Below are 13,038 nucleotides of genomic sequence, written 5' to 3' on the forward strand. Positions count from 1 at the left end.
ACTTTACAAAGGGCAACAGAACGGAGATCTTGACTTGCCACGTTTGAGCGGAGCTAGCCTCCAGCATCACGTGAACACTTTCAACAGCCTTTTACTTGTGTTTCAAGCTTTCACTCTGAGAGAAAGAATTCCGCATTTGATCTTCACCAAAAGGCCGAGAAGCAATGAGAACAAATGCCAAATAGTATCACTCTCTCTCGAGAGAGAGAAAGATGTGGTCATTAAGTACAGACCATACCTCCTCAAAATTTTAATGGATAAAAATTACAACTCTTCCACCATTCTTTTTCTCAGCAGCAGTCAGGATGAGTTATATCCTTTGGCTGGGCTTTCTGCTTTCAGGTTTGCAATTGAATTTCTCTAAATGGAAACCATGTTTCTATTCCACTAAAGAAGCCAGAATGAGCATAGCTTCATACATTATTCTGATGTTTGCTAACAAAAGCTGTTTTCTCTTCTCACAGCATAGAACACACAGCGCAGACATTCAATGAAAACCAGACGGTGTCGTATTGTGACCATTAAGAAGGCCAAGGCCAGGTAGCAGAGGACCACAGACACCAGCCCACATCGTCATGGATGAAGCTGACTTTTCAGAAGATGCAACGTACAAAGAACAGGAAGACTTGCCTTACGATGGGGACCTCTCCCAGACGAAGGCGTGCACTTCTTACAGCTTTACCTGGACAAAGGACCCACTTTCTGTGTCAGAGGAAGTTGTTCTTGCTGGAGGAGACCTTCAGGATACGGCTGCTCTCCATGAGATGTGTCATCTCACAGCTCTGGATGCGGCTTGGGATAAGATGCCTGGATGTGTTGTCAGCGACAGACGAGATAAAGATAAACTACGCACCTTGGCTTCTCCTGCTTCAGCTAGTGAAGGAACTACCTCAAATTCACACATTTTGGATATTTTACTCCATTATCTTTCCAGGGAGCAGTTCCCAAGGCATCAAGGCGGTGACTGCAAAACTCTCCCAGAGACCTTGAATACTGACAGTCTTGATGATGTAGCTATTTTTACAACTATCATTTCACATTATGCAAAGAATTATTGTCTCCCAGAATTCACTGACCAGTTCGGTCCCCAGAGTGGTGCAGAAAATAGCAACAGGCCCAGATGTCCTGCAGGCACACCAGGAAAAAACACCTGTCCCTTAGAAAAACCGGTGACTGCTAGGCAGAGCAACCATCAAGAAGATGTAAGCTTTCTAAGTAGAACTAAGCATCCAGGTGATAAACATAAAAACTGCCTGGGGCAAACATCCCAAAGACAGATGACTGAAAAAGCAAATTCAGGCAACCAGTTCAAACATGGCCAAGGTCAAGTGCATGACCCTCTCCCAGATTTTTCAAAGGTCATTCCCAAAGTGAAAATCGCTAGAAATACCGTAACTAATAAACCATTTACAATAGCTAACCAAGCCAGCTTTTCTCCTAGGTTGAGAAATAAATTAACAGTTGTGCAAGATAGTTTAGGAATCACGTCTGGGTCAAACTGTGTTGAAAAACAACCAGAGCAAAAACGGAAATGTACCGAACCTTCGCAACAAACACAGGTAAATGAGCAATGCCAGTACTGACCCAGGGAGGGTGTCCCAGCGTGGGTTTGTGCACAGAGCTTGGCTGTAGTTCTGAGGTTTTGTTAGGTCTCTGGGTTATTCTGGGCAAGCGAACTGACCTCTCAGAAGCTCAGTGATGACCTCATGAAAAGAATCGGAGGCTGGGTTCAGAAAAATATAAAGGAAGATACAACTCAAATTCCTCAAAACGCTCCCAATGTATTTTTTTTTCTACTTTTTTTTTTTTTTTTAATTTCTAGTCCTGGCTGACCTGGAACTCAAAATATAGACTAGGCTGGCCTTGAACCCACAGAGATCCACTTGCCTCGAGACCTCTCAAGCGCTGGGATTAGTTATGTGTCACCCCACCATACCCGGCCTCCAATATATTTTTTAACTTCATCTAGAATTTTTTAAAATTTTATTTATTTTTATTGTTTGAGAGTTGCATACATGCATGTGATAAAATCCACCCCAATTTCCCTTTTTAGTTCCTCCCCTATTTTCTCCACTAATTTCCCCAGCAACTAAATCTGCTCTTTTCTAATGTTTAAGGTTTTCTATTTTATTGTATGTGTGTAGGTGTTGGCTGCGTGTATGCATGCTCATCGTATGTGTTGTCTAGTGCCCGCAGAGTGCATTGGAGCCTCTGGAACTAGAGTTACAGAGGGCTGTGAGTCATGATGTGGGTACTGGGAATTGAACCCAGAGTCTCTGGAAGAGCAGCCAGTGCTCTTAACCATCGAGCCATCTCTCCAGCCCTCATCTAGACGTCTAAACTCAGTCCTTCTCGGAGTCTTCTTCAGTCGCCTGGTTCTTCTCCGGCCCCCAAAAGTTCTCCAGTTCCTTCATTACAGGGACATCCTTGCTTTGTTTGTTCTTTTTTTTTTTCTTCGGTGTTTCCTGTAGCCAAGGCTGGCCTTGAACCTCTGATCTTCTGGCCTCAACCTCACAACATTGAGATTACAGGAGTGCACCACCCCATGTGCCTTAGAATGTTCTAACCTGATTTATCAAAGAATATTTATTTATATAGCTTCCCTGCAGGCCACATAACTCCTCAAATCTACCAACTCACAGCTTGCTTGCTTGCTTGCTTTTTCTTCTGCATTACTGTCATTATTGTTCTTGGAAGTAACTGAAATAAACTGGGTGACATAAGGCCGAGGTCATGAAAATATATAATGCACTGAGCATACCCACCTCCACACACGGCCCACTAACTTCCCTTTCTCCCCACTCTTCCTTCCCAATAATCCCCACTTTCCCCCAGATCACTTCTTTCTGTCATCCGTACTTATAAAATCTTATATATTTGTATGAAATCTAGAACCCATAAGTGAGAGAAAACAGGTGATGCCTGTCTTTCTGAGACTGACTGAGTTTGCTTAATATTATTTCTGGTTATACCCATCTTCCTGCAAGCTTCATAACTTAATCCTTCTTCACGGCTGAACAGTCCACTGTGTATGTGAGCCACCCTTGATTTATTCCTGCTGTTGGACACTGACAGTTGGAGTTTCTATTGCTGTGAGGAGACACCATGACCAAGGACACTCTTACAAAGGAAAACATTTAATTGGGGCTGGCTTACAGTTTAGAGGTTCAGCCCATCATCATCATGGTGGAAAACATGGCAGTGTACAGGCAGACATGGCGATGGAGAAGGAGAGTTCTACATCTTGAGCCACAGGCTGCAGGAAGAGAATGAGACACACTTCCTCCAACAGGACCACACCTTCTCCCCCAAGGCCACACCTTCTAATAGTGACACTCTCTATGTACCTATGGGGCCACTTTTTTAAATTTATTCACTTTATATCCCAATCATAGGCCCCTACTTCCACTCTTCTTAGTCTCTCCTTCCTACTCTATTCCCTCTCTCTTTTCTCCCTTCTCTTCAGAAAAAGGGATCCCCTCCCCAACTTACACTAGCATAGCATCCTCATCAGAACTGCATCCTCATCCCCTGAGGCAAAAGGCAAGGCAGCCCTGGTAGTGGGAAGTGATTGAAAGCAGGCAACAGAGTCCATGTCATAGACAGAGGGAATGTCCAACCAATCCCTGGCCCAACCTGAGACCCACTCCATGGGAGAGAGCCAGCCCCTGATACCATTAACCTCTGCTATGTTTACACACAGGAGCCTAGCATAGCTGTCCTCTGAGAGGACACACTCAGCACTACAGATGCCGAGACTCACAGCCAAGCATTAGGCAGAGCTTGGGTGTCCTGTGAAAGAGTCGAGGGGAAGGATAGAAGGACCGGGAGGAGACAAGAACGCCACAAGAAGACCAACAGTCAACTAACCTAGACCCACAGAGGCTTACAGAGACAGAGGCACCAACCAAAGATCACACATGGACTGGACCGAGGCCCCCTACACATATGTAACCAATGAGCAGTTTGATCTTCATGTGGGTCCCCTAGTAAGTTGAACATTTTTTATTCAAACCACCACAGACACCTAGGTAATTCCATAACTTAGCTGTTGTGCAAATATCTCTGCGAGACACTGAGTTGGAGTTTGAGGATATCCAAAACTGTACAGGAGTTCTGTTTTAATTCATCTCAGCCTGCTTCGGGTCATAATAGCCTGGAGGTATCCATTTCTTCTATGAGATCTGCAAATTATGAAGAACCTTATCTTCACTTTTTCCACTGCTGCCTCCCGGAGCCTGGCCTTGTGTTCTACATACATTATTCCCCCAGTTATCAATGCCAAATGAAATAAAACCAAGCTCTATAATGCCACAATTCAAGCTTTATATTAGCCTTCATTTAGTATAAAATTTTGTTCCTGGCTAATCTATACTATTTCTCCTTTTCTTAGCCTATCTTCTCATCTCTCCCTAACTTCCCTTCCTGCTGAGGTTCAGGATCAAATTGATTATTTAAGGTTCATTTGTTAGGTAAGTTCATCTTTGAAAATATGACAGGAAAAAAAATTAATTCCTCGTTACTGAATAGTCTTCCTTTTAAGCTTTGTGTGAAGGGCGGTCTGGATGGAATAGCACAGTCTTGTTTATCTGCATTTCTACCCCTTATCTGTAACACCCTTCCAGTTCAGCTAAACACACCAAGGATTTGAGCAGATACCCAACCCTACATGACACTATACACACACACACACACACACACATTCACACATGCATACTGGGAATCAGCAGCCCACCCAGCCTGACCAAGCTATTTTCTGTCTTAGAGAAATTTACATTCAAATGGTTTTGGGAATCGTTGGGGTCCTTCTTTCTTCTTTGTTTTTGTTTTGTTTGTTTGTTTTTGAGACAGGGTTTCTCTGTGTAGCCTTGGCTGTCCTGTACTCACTTTGTAGAGTAGGCTGGCCTTCAACTCATAGTGATCCATCTGCCTCTGCCTCCCAGAATGCCGGGATTACAGGTGTGTGCCACCATGCCTGGCTTCTTCTGCTCATTCATGCATGGCCAATTCTCAGAAGCTCATGGTTTTCAGAAGCAGAGTTAGATATTCACACATCTCTTCCTGGAAATGCTTGAATTTGTCAATGAGCTTGAGGTCAGGCTTCTAAACTTTTTTCCCCAGTCCTATCAGCTTAAATTTGAGAACTGGACCCAATAGGTTTCTTATCATCCTATACTGGGAGTATTCATCCTGGTTAGAGTCAAATTTGAGCACAGTCAGTCATCTCTCTGGCATGTTTATGTTTCTCAGCTCCATGTGTTGGGAGCAGCAAGACCCCAAAAGGGAACCACTCAGGAGTTTAACCCTGTCCAGTAAGTCTGCAACAGCAGGAGCCACCACCATCTCAACATTAAGCATCTAATGTATATCGTGTTATTCCTAGAGTCTGGCCGCCATGTCTGATGTTAACGAGAACACCAGCAACAGAGCTGTGATGAGACTGACAATGGCCCTTACTCTCATGGAGCTTAAGTCTAGGAGACATGTTGGTGTATTCTACATGCTAGTGTCAAACACAGTCATAATGTCAGCTGAATGTGGACCCCGATTAACCCTGATAGCAGCCCTATAAGGCACATTCTCAAGTGTCCCCTACCTTATCACCAAGAAATCTGGGGCTTATAGTAATGAGCAGCAATTTCCTGTGTCACCCAGTCACAGTGAAATTCAACCTCAACATGGCGATCACAGCTTGGATCATTGCCCTATGCTGCCTCCTTGATGGCCAGGACACAAGGCATTTTGAACATTGTCATTGATTAGATCCACAACCAACGCTTCCTTACTCTTTAATCTTGCAGATGGAGTCTGCCATAGACACCCTCCAAGGACTTCTCACAGGTACTATCTGAGAACTACTTTTATCTAGAGAAGCATTTTGAAAACCTTAAAAAAAAAAAAGCGCAAATGGTGCTGATTTTCAGAGACTCCTGTTTGTAACATTTAGTAGAACTGTGGTAAGAAGGAATGAATGGAAGCCAAACCTCACCTTTTATTTTGCATAGCAGTTGAATCCGAGAAATATTGCTGGACAGTGACATCACCATCTCAGAAATATCCTTCCTCAAATTCTTACATATACCAAAAGATCTCCCAAGGAAAACACATGTGCCAGAAACTGAAAGAACAGACTGACCAGCTAAAGACTAAGGTAATACTTATTAAATGTGTGTGTGTGTGTGTGTGTGTGTGGTATAGGTCAGAGAACAATTTGTCAGCATTAGAAACAACCAACATCAAACAGGAGACGGCATGCCGAGAATGATATATTGTATCTTTTTTTTTTTTTTTTTCAAACTGCAGGTACAAGAATTTTCCAAAAGAATAAAACAGGACTCTCTCTGTCATTTGCAAGACATAAGATTGGTAATGAACTTAATCCAGTTTTTAAATCTTTCCTTGGAAATTCCTGTGGGTAAACGCTTTCCATAGCAATGAATAGTCTGCACAGCAGCGGGAGTGGAAGGGAGAAGGAAAAGGAAACCATCTTAGTTTCTGGAGCTCTGAGGTTTAGAATTCTGTTTTTTTGTATGTATTTATCCTTTTTTCTTAAGGAAGCTATTGCTTACCTCACCATTCATCCTATAATAAAACCCAGACCATAGAATGTTCCAGAGAAGAACATCTAAGCCTCTGTAAAGGGTGAACTGTGTATAGTGGATGGGCCCTGGTATATTTCAATTGTAAAAGTAGCTAGTGTCTGGCAACTTGATATGTAAGACTCTGAAAATGCTTAAAAATGAAACTCAAATCAGGACTTTCTGCTCATAACCTTTAACACGCTTTCACACCCTTGCTTGTTGTCACAGCCAATCAAATGACCAGATGTTGTCACCTTAACAGTTTAACAGCGGTCGTAGGACATGGAGGTGGAGCAAGGGGACAATGGTTGCAGCTGGGTGGAAACAAATGAGCTGAAGATGTGGAAGATGGAGTTTAGGCCACAGGGTTAGTGGCCTAAAGACTTAATGAGGGCTTGAACAAGATTCAGGCAAACTCTGCTGCAGGAAGCCCACAGTATATTATATTACTTAATAATATTTGTTATTAAGTAATAAATAATAAAAATTTTAAAAATTTTATTATTTTTATTATTTATTATTTATTATTAATTACACTTTGTTCACTTTGTATCTCCCCTGTACCTCTCTCCCCCTTCTCCACGCATGCTCCTCCACAAGTCCACTGATAGGGGAGGTCCTCCTCCCCTTCCTTCTGATCCTAGTCTGTTAGGTCTCATCAGGAGTGGCTGCATTGTCTTCCTCTGTGGCCTGGTAAGGCTGCTCCCCACTCAGGGGCAGGTGATCAAAGAGCAGGCTAATCAGTTCATGTCAGAGACAATCCCTGTTCCCATTACTAGGGAACCCACTTGGAGACGGAGCTGTCATGGGCTACATCTGTGCAGAGGTTCTAGGTTATCACTGTACATGGTCCTTGGTTGGAGTATCAATCTCATTAAAGACCCCTGTGCCCAGATTTTTTTGGTTCTGTTGCTCTCTTTGTGGAGCTCCTGTCCTCTCCAGGTCTTAGTATTTCCCACTTCTTTCATAAGATTCCCTGCATTCTGCCCAAAGGTTGGCCATAAGTCTCAGCATCTGCTTTGATAGTCTGCAGGGTAGAGCCTTTCAGAGGCCCTCTGTGGCAGGCTCCTGACTTGTTCCCTGTTTTCTCCTTCTTCTGATATCCATCCTCTTTGCCTTTCTGAATGGGGATTGAACATTTTATCCAGAGTTATCCTTCTTGATTAGTTTCTTTAGGTGTACAGATTTTAGTAGTTTTATCCTATATTATATGTCTAATATCCACTTATGAGTGAGTATATGCCCTGTGTGTCTTTTTGCTTCTGGAATAGCTCACTCAGGATGATCTTTTACTGCAAATTTCATGATTTCCTTGTTTTTCATTGCTGAGTAATATTCCATTGTGTAGATGTACCACAATTTCTGTATCCATTCCTCAGTTGAGGGGCATCTGGGTTGTTTCCAGCTTCTGGGTATTGCAAATAAAGCTGCTACAAACATGGTTGAGCAAATGTCCTTATTGTGTACTTGAGCCTTTTTTGGTTATAAGCCTAGGAGTGGTATAGCTAGGTCTTGAGGAAGCACTATTCTTAATTGTCTGAGAAAGCACCAGATTGATTTACAGAGTGGTTGTACAAGTTTACATTCCCACCTACAGTGGAGGAGGGTTCCCCTTTCTCCACAGCCTCTCCAGCATGTGTTGTCACTTGAGTTTTTCATCTTAGCCATTCTGATGGGTATAAGGTGAAATCTCAGGGTTGTTTTGATTTGCATTTCCCTGATGACTAATGATGTTGAGCATTTTTTAAGTGTTTCTCTGCCATTCGATATTCCTCTATTAAGAATTCTGTTTTTATCACTCTGCACAAAACTAAAGTCCAAGTGGATCAAAGACCTCAATATAAAACCAGACACACTAAACCTGTTGGAAGAAAAAGTGGGGAAGGGCCTTGAACTCATTGGCACAGGAGACAACTTCCTGAACAGAACACCAACAGCACAGGCTTTAAGAGCAACAATCAATAAATGGGACCTCATGAAGCTGAAAAGCTTCTGTAAAGCAAAGGACACTGTCGTTAGAGCAAAACGACAGCCTACAGATTGGGAAATGATCTTCACCAACCCTATATCTGACAGAGGGCTGATATCTAGTATATATAAAGAACCAAAGAAGCTGAAAAGCAGCAAACCAAGTAATCCAATTAAAAAATGGGGAACAGAGCTAAACAGAGAACTCTCTGTAGAGGGACAGGCAAGGACCCTGTCAGGAAAAGAACTTGAATTTCGTCCCGAGTTTGATGGTGGAGCAACAGGGCAGAAGTTGAAGGCAAGGCCTAGCAAGCACCATGGAGGTGAGGTTGTGGGCAGGGACCGGTTAGGAAGCCAACACTGGGCAAGTTATACAGTTCTGAAGGATGGAGAGGAGGGTGATAGATTTAAAGAGAGAAAGAGAGGAGGTGTGGCATGGAGGCTCACAGCCATCTACACTGGGGTCTGATGCCCTCTTCTCCCATGCAGGTGTACATGCAGATAGAGCGCTCACATACATGAAATAAATAAAGCCTAAAAGGGAGGGAGGTGTGGATAGTTACAGAGTAACTGAAGTCAGGAATCAGCGTAGAGGATCCAGCTCAGAAAGGGTGTGGAAAGCAGGAAGAGGCCAGGAGTTGAGTGTGAAGTCCCCGTGAGGACCTTCAAATGAGAGAAGTCTGTGGGAAGTTAGAGCAATGGTCTCACCTTGGGCAGTATCTGTGTCAGAACTGACACTTCGGTAGAGTTGTGGGTTGAAGTTACAGTTGTGGGTGAGATGCTCCCAGCCACACAGACAGCCACCGAGCAATAAGTAGAAAGGGTCAAGGACAGAGTCCCAGACAACAGGGAAATCGGGGCGGGGGGGGGTCACTGGACAGACAGACTCACAAAGGGGACTAAAGATAAAGGACTCCAAGGGTCAAGCAGACCTGAAGGAATGAAGCTGCTGAAGCCAGGGGATGGAAGGTGTTGAGAAGCAGGGAGCGGGCACCAGGGTGTCAAGGTGTTCACAGAAGGAGAGAGATACAGATGGATTTAGCATGAGGGCCCTTGGGAGCTAGGGATCCTGGAAGCTAGATCCAGAACCCAGGGAGCTGAGGAGCAACATGACTGACAAAGGACAGTGACCAGTTGGACAAATGAAGACTTTTAAAGGGCCCAGCAAAGCAGAACTGGTTTGAATCACCGGCCTTCAGAGGCCACAGCTGAAGAAGTTTCTTTCTGATTGTACAGGCTAAACAGACTTTCAGGACTGTAAGGCAGCCCCTTAGCTGGTCAGTTTGTGGTCTGAGAGTTGCAGGCCCGCAGCATTCAGTGTTGGAGGAAGGCCTAGAGGCAGCTAAAAGCAGCCTCCTTAGTACATCACAGTGGAGGACATTCAGACTTTATGTAATCTTAGACATACTGTGGCATGTTCTTCTCATTTCAGTGCCGTTAGAATATTAAATGAGACAAATCATGTCCTGTCTTCTAAGACGTGATTTAAATATAAAAGTCCTTTTTGAGCTCTCAGACTGAGTCTTATTATGTAGCCCTGGTTAGCCTAGGAACCATTGTATTGACCAGGCTGTCCTTGAACTTGAAATGATCCTCCTGTCTCTTCCTCCCGTATATGGAGCATCATGGGTATGCACCACCACGCCTGCCGTCTCTTCCCTTCTTAGCGTCCTTATTTTGACCACCTGGTGCCCTCGCATAGCTTTCGCCGCCATGTTCCTGCTTCTGGTTTCTGCGGGCTATCTCCTCGCTTTTTGCCAATGGCTCTTGAGTGTCTGTGTTCATCTTGGACATTCGTGTTCTCTCTGTGAACTCTACCTTGCTCCCCCCCCCCCCGCTGATACTCTCACTCAAACTTGTTAGACTCCCCCAATTCCTCCCTTCAGCCAGGCCTGTCGCATCCCTTCTACCTCCCACACTGAAGCCCCCAGGGATGTCTGTGAGATTCACAGTGTCAGTCAGCATCCAGAGTGGGACCCGACGGTTGACTCGAGTGTGGTACCTGAGGAGAGTTTGGTAAAGGCATTGTTTTACAACAGCTTGGGAAAGGCTAAGGGAAACCCACGAAGGATGTGGGGAGCTACTTCATCCCCAAGCCTGAAGGAGCAGAGGAAATGCATGCCCTGGCGCCTAAGGGAGCAGCTGCAGCTGCAGGAGCACTGAGAAGTTCTGTGGCTTTTGGTAGAAGGATGTGGCCAATCTGTGATGGGGCAAGAAAGAGAGAATCAGAGAAGTCAGGACTCCCACCTCCTCTTTAGTTCACACCTCTGTCCTGCTGCTCTCTTCCATTAGCTAAAAACAGCTGAAGCCAGGGTTGAAGGATCCTGATAATACAGTGCAGCCGGGGTCAGCCTTTTACAGCCAAAGAAAGAGGGTGGCTATAGGGGAAAAAAAAAAAAGGAAAAAAATCCGCCAAGTTAGCCATTTATATGCCCAATAATCAATAGGTTTCCAAAGTCATGTTTATTCATTTTTAGTATTTTTTTTTTTCAGACAGGGTCTCACTATGTAGCTTGTGCTGGCTTGAAACTCGCTATATTGAGGCTAGCTTTGAATTCACAGAGATTCATCTGCCTCTGCCTCTAAAGGGCTGGGATTAAAGGTGTCTGTCACCACGCCCAGTCATTTCTATACTAATAGGAATTTGTAGTAACAACAGCTACAGTCTATTGTGTGTGCATAGATGGTGCTGACTTAAGATAGTTTGACTTAACAGGTTTTCAACTTTACATCATGCGAACATGATACCTAATCAGTAGATGGCTTAGATTACGGGTGAGGGACCCATCAATTCTGACAAAGGAAAAAACACTAAAGCTTAAAGTTAAACAATGGCAGCCGGGAGAGGTTGTGCACACCTGTGATCCCAGCACTCAGGGAGGCAGAGGCAGGCAGATCTGCGTGAGTTCAAGGCCAGCCTGTTCTACAAAATGAGTGCAGGACAGCCAAGGCTACACAGAGAAACCCTATCTCGAAAAACAAAACAAAAGTTAAACAGTAGCCTTTGATGTCACATTGGACACTTGGATTCATCCTCATACTGAGCTTTCCATTTTCATGGAGTCAGTCTCTTTTCTCTCCACTCCAAATAATTTTAAAACTCATTCCAGAACTCCAGGCTAAGCTTATTTTCATCAATTTTCCTGGTATGAATTAAACAGATCCATTGAGTAGGCTTAGTATGGTTCAAGCCCAGCTCTTTCCACTCACAGCATTGTAACAGGAAATTCCGATGCCAAAATATTTTAATGATTGGTGTTTGGAAACAGTGTCCTGAGGTATTTTCCCCCAAGGCACCATTTCACTTTTTAGAAAAATAAATGAAAGCTGCCTACCATATGCCAATACTTTGAAATTAGCTAGCAGTAATTGGCATATTGTTTTCCACCCCCCAGAGGCTTGGGGGCTTTGTTGTTATTTGTTTGTTTGTTTTTTGTTCCTGTGGGAAAAAATTGCCACATGTTTCTGCTTTTTTTTTTTTAAGGAAGTTAATAGAGCAAGTATATCTGTCTCCCAAGGATTCTCTCATTTTGGCAGCTATTTTGAAGACAGGCTTCGGTCCTCATCGAGACCAAAGTTATACAGTGTTTATTTATATCCTAGCTGCAACCACACTCTGTCTGGTATGAATATAAATCAAAAGGGTTTGAACTGCAATTATATCCCATATACGGGAGAAGCTCTCCCACTGGGATGAGGGAGGGACCCAGTCTTTCCCCACATTTAGTTGAAGCCACTTCAGGACAAGCAAGGGCCCACAGCTCAGGACGAGCTCTCAGTCTCCTGCGGGCTCCCAGGACAGAGAGCATCGTCCTACGAACGTCGCGGTCTTGCAGCATGCAGAGCTTTGGCAGGGACCCACCAATGGCTACTGTAGATGAAGTCTCCCTGCAGGGGCAAGAAACTGGTGCATTACTGAGTAGTGACTTGCTCCTTCAGGAGCTGGGCCTTTATTGAAACCGTATTACTAATCTCAGCCCTCGGGGAGGGAAAGGCAGGAGGATCTCTGTGAGTTGGAGGCTAGCCTAGTCTACAGGGTGAGTCTGGGACAGCCAGGGCTACACAGAGACACCCTGTCTCAACAAACAAACAAAGGAAAAGAAGAAAAGTCATAAATTCCCCACATTTCCTACATCTCTGTGTCATTTCCCTTTAGTCACATCTATTGTCCCCAGACACATCTTTGGTCTCCGTACTTTATGCTACCTGGGAGTCTTGCTCTCTTGAATCTCAATTTTTATTCCCCCTGGAGTTCAATCCAGGGTCTTGTGTGTGCTAGGTGTGATGGCTGGAGTCAGAGTGTCCTCCACAGGTCTGTGTGCCTGAACACATGGTCCCCAGATGGTAGCTGTGGCTGGGGAATCTTAGGGGGTGCAGCCTTGTTGGAGGAAGTAGGCCACTGGAGGCAGGCTTTGAGAGTTTAAAGACTGCGCCATTTCCGGTTCTTCTTCTTCTTCTTCTTCTTCTTCTTCTTCTTCTTCTTCTTCTT

General features: G+C 44.2%; 1 protein-coding gene across 1 annotated transcript in view; it reads left to right on the forward strand.

The window, feature by feature from the left end:
- The first annotated feature begins 575 nt into the window (after nucleotides 1–575).
- The window catches only part of Aknad1 (AKNA domain containing 1), a 24,755-nt gene continuing 12,292 nt past the window's right edge, over nucleotides 576–13,038 (forward strand). Inside the window, exons 1-5 of the mRNA XM_055618136.1 lie at nucleotides 576–1,559; nucleotides 5,384–5,485; nucleotides 5,802–5,841; nucleotides 6,009–6,151; nucleotides 6,304–6,366. Coding sequence (XP_055474111.1) covers nucleotides 576–1,559; nucleotides 5,384–5,485; nucleotides 5,802–5,841; nucleotides 6,009–6,151; nucleotides 6,304–6,366 — 1,332 coding nt within the window. The remainder of the gene's footprint in view (nucleotides 1,560–5,383; nucleotides 5,486–5,801; nucleotides 5,842–6,008; nucleotides 6,152–6,303; nucleotides 6,367–13,038) is intronic.

Source organism: Psammomys obesus, unplaced genomic scaffold (assembly GCF_907164565.1).
Source record: "Psammomys obesus unplaced genomic scaffold, mPsaObe1.curated_primary_1811, whole genome shotgun sequence".
Lineage (NCBI taxonomy): Eukaryota > Metazoa > Chordata > Mammalia > Rodentia > Muridae > Psammomys > Psammomys obesus.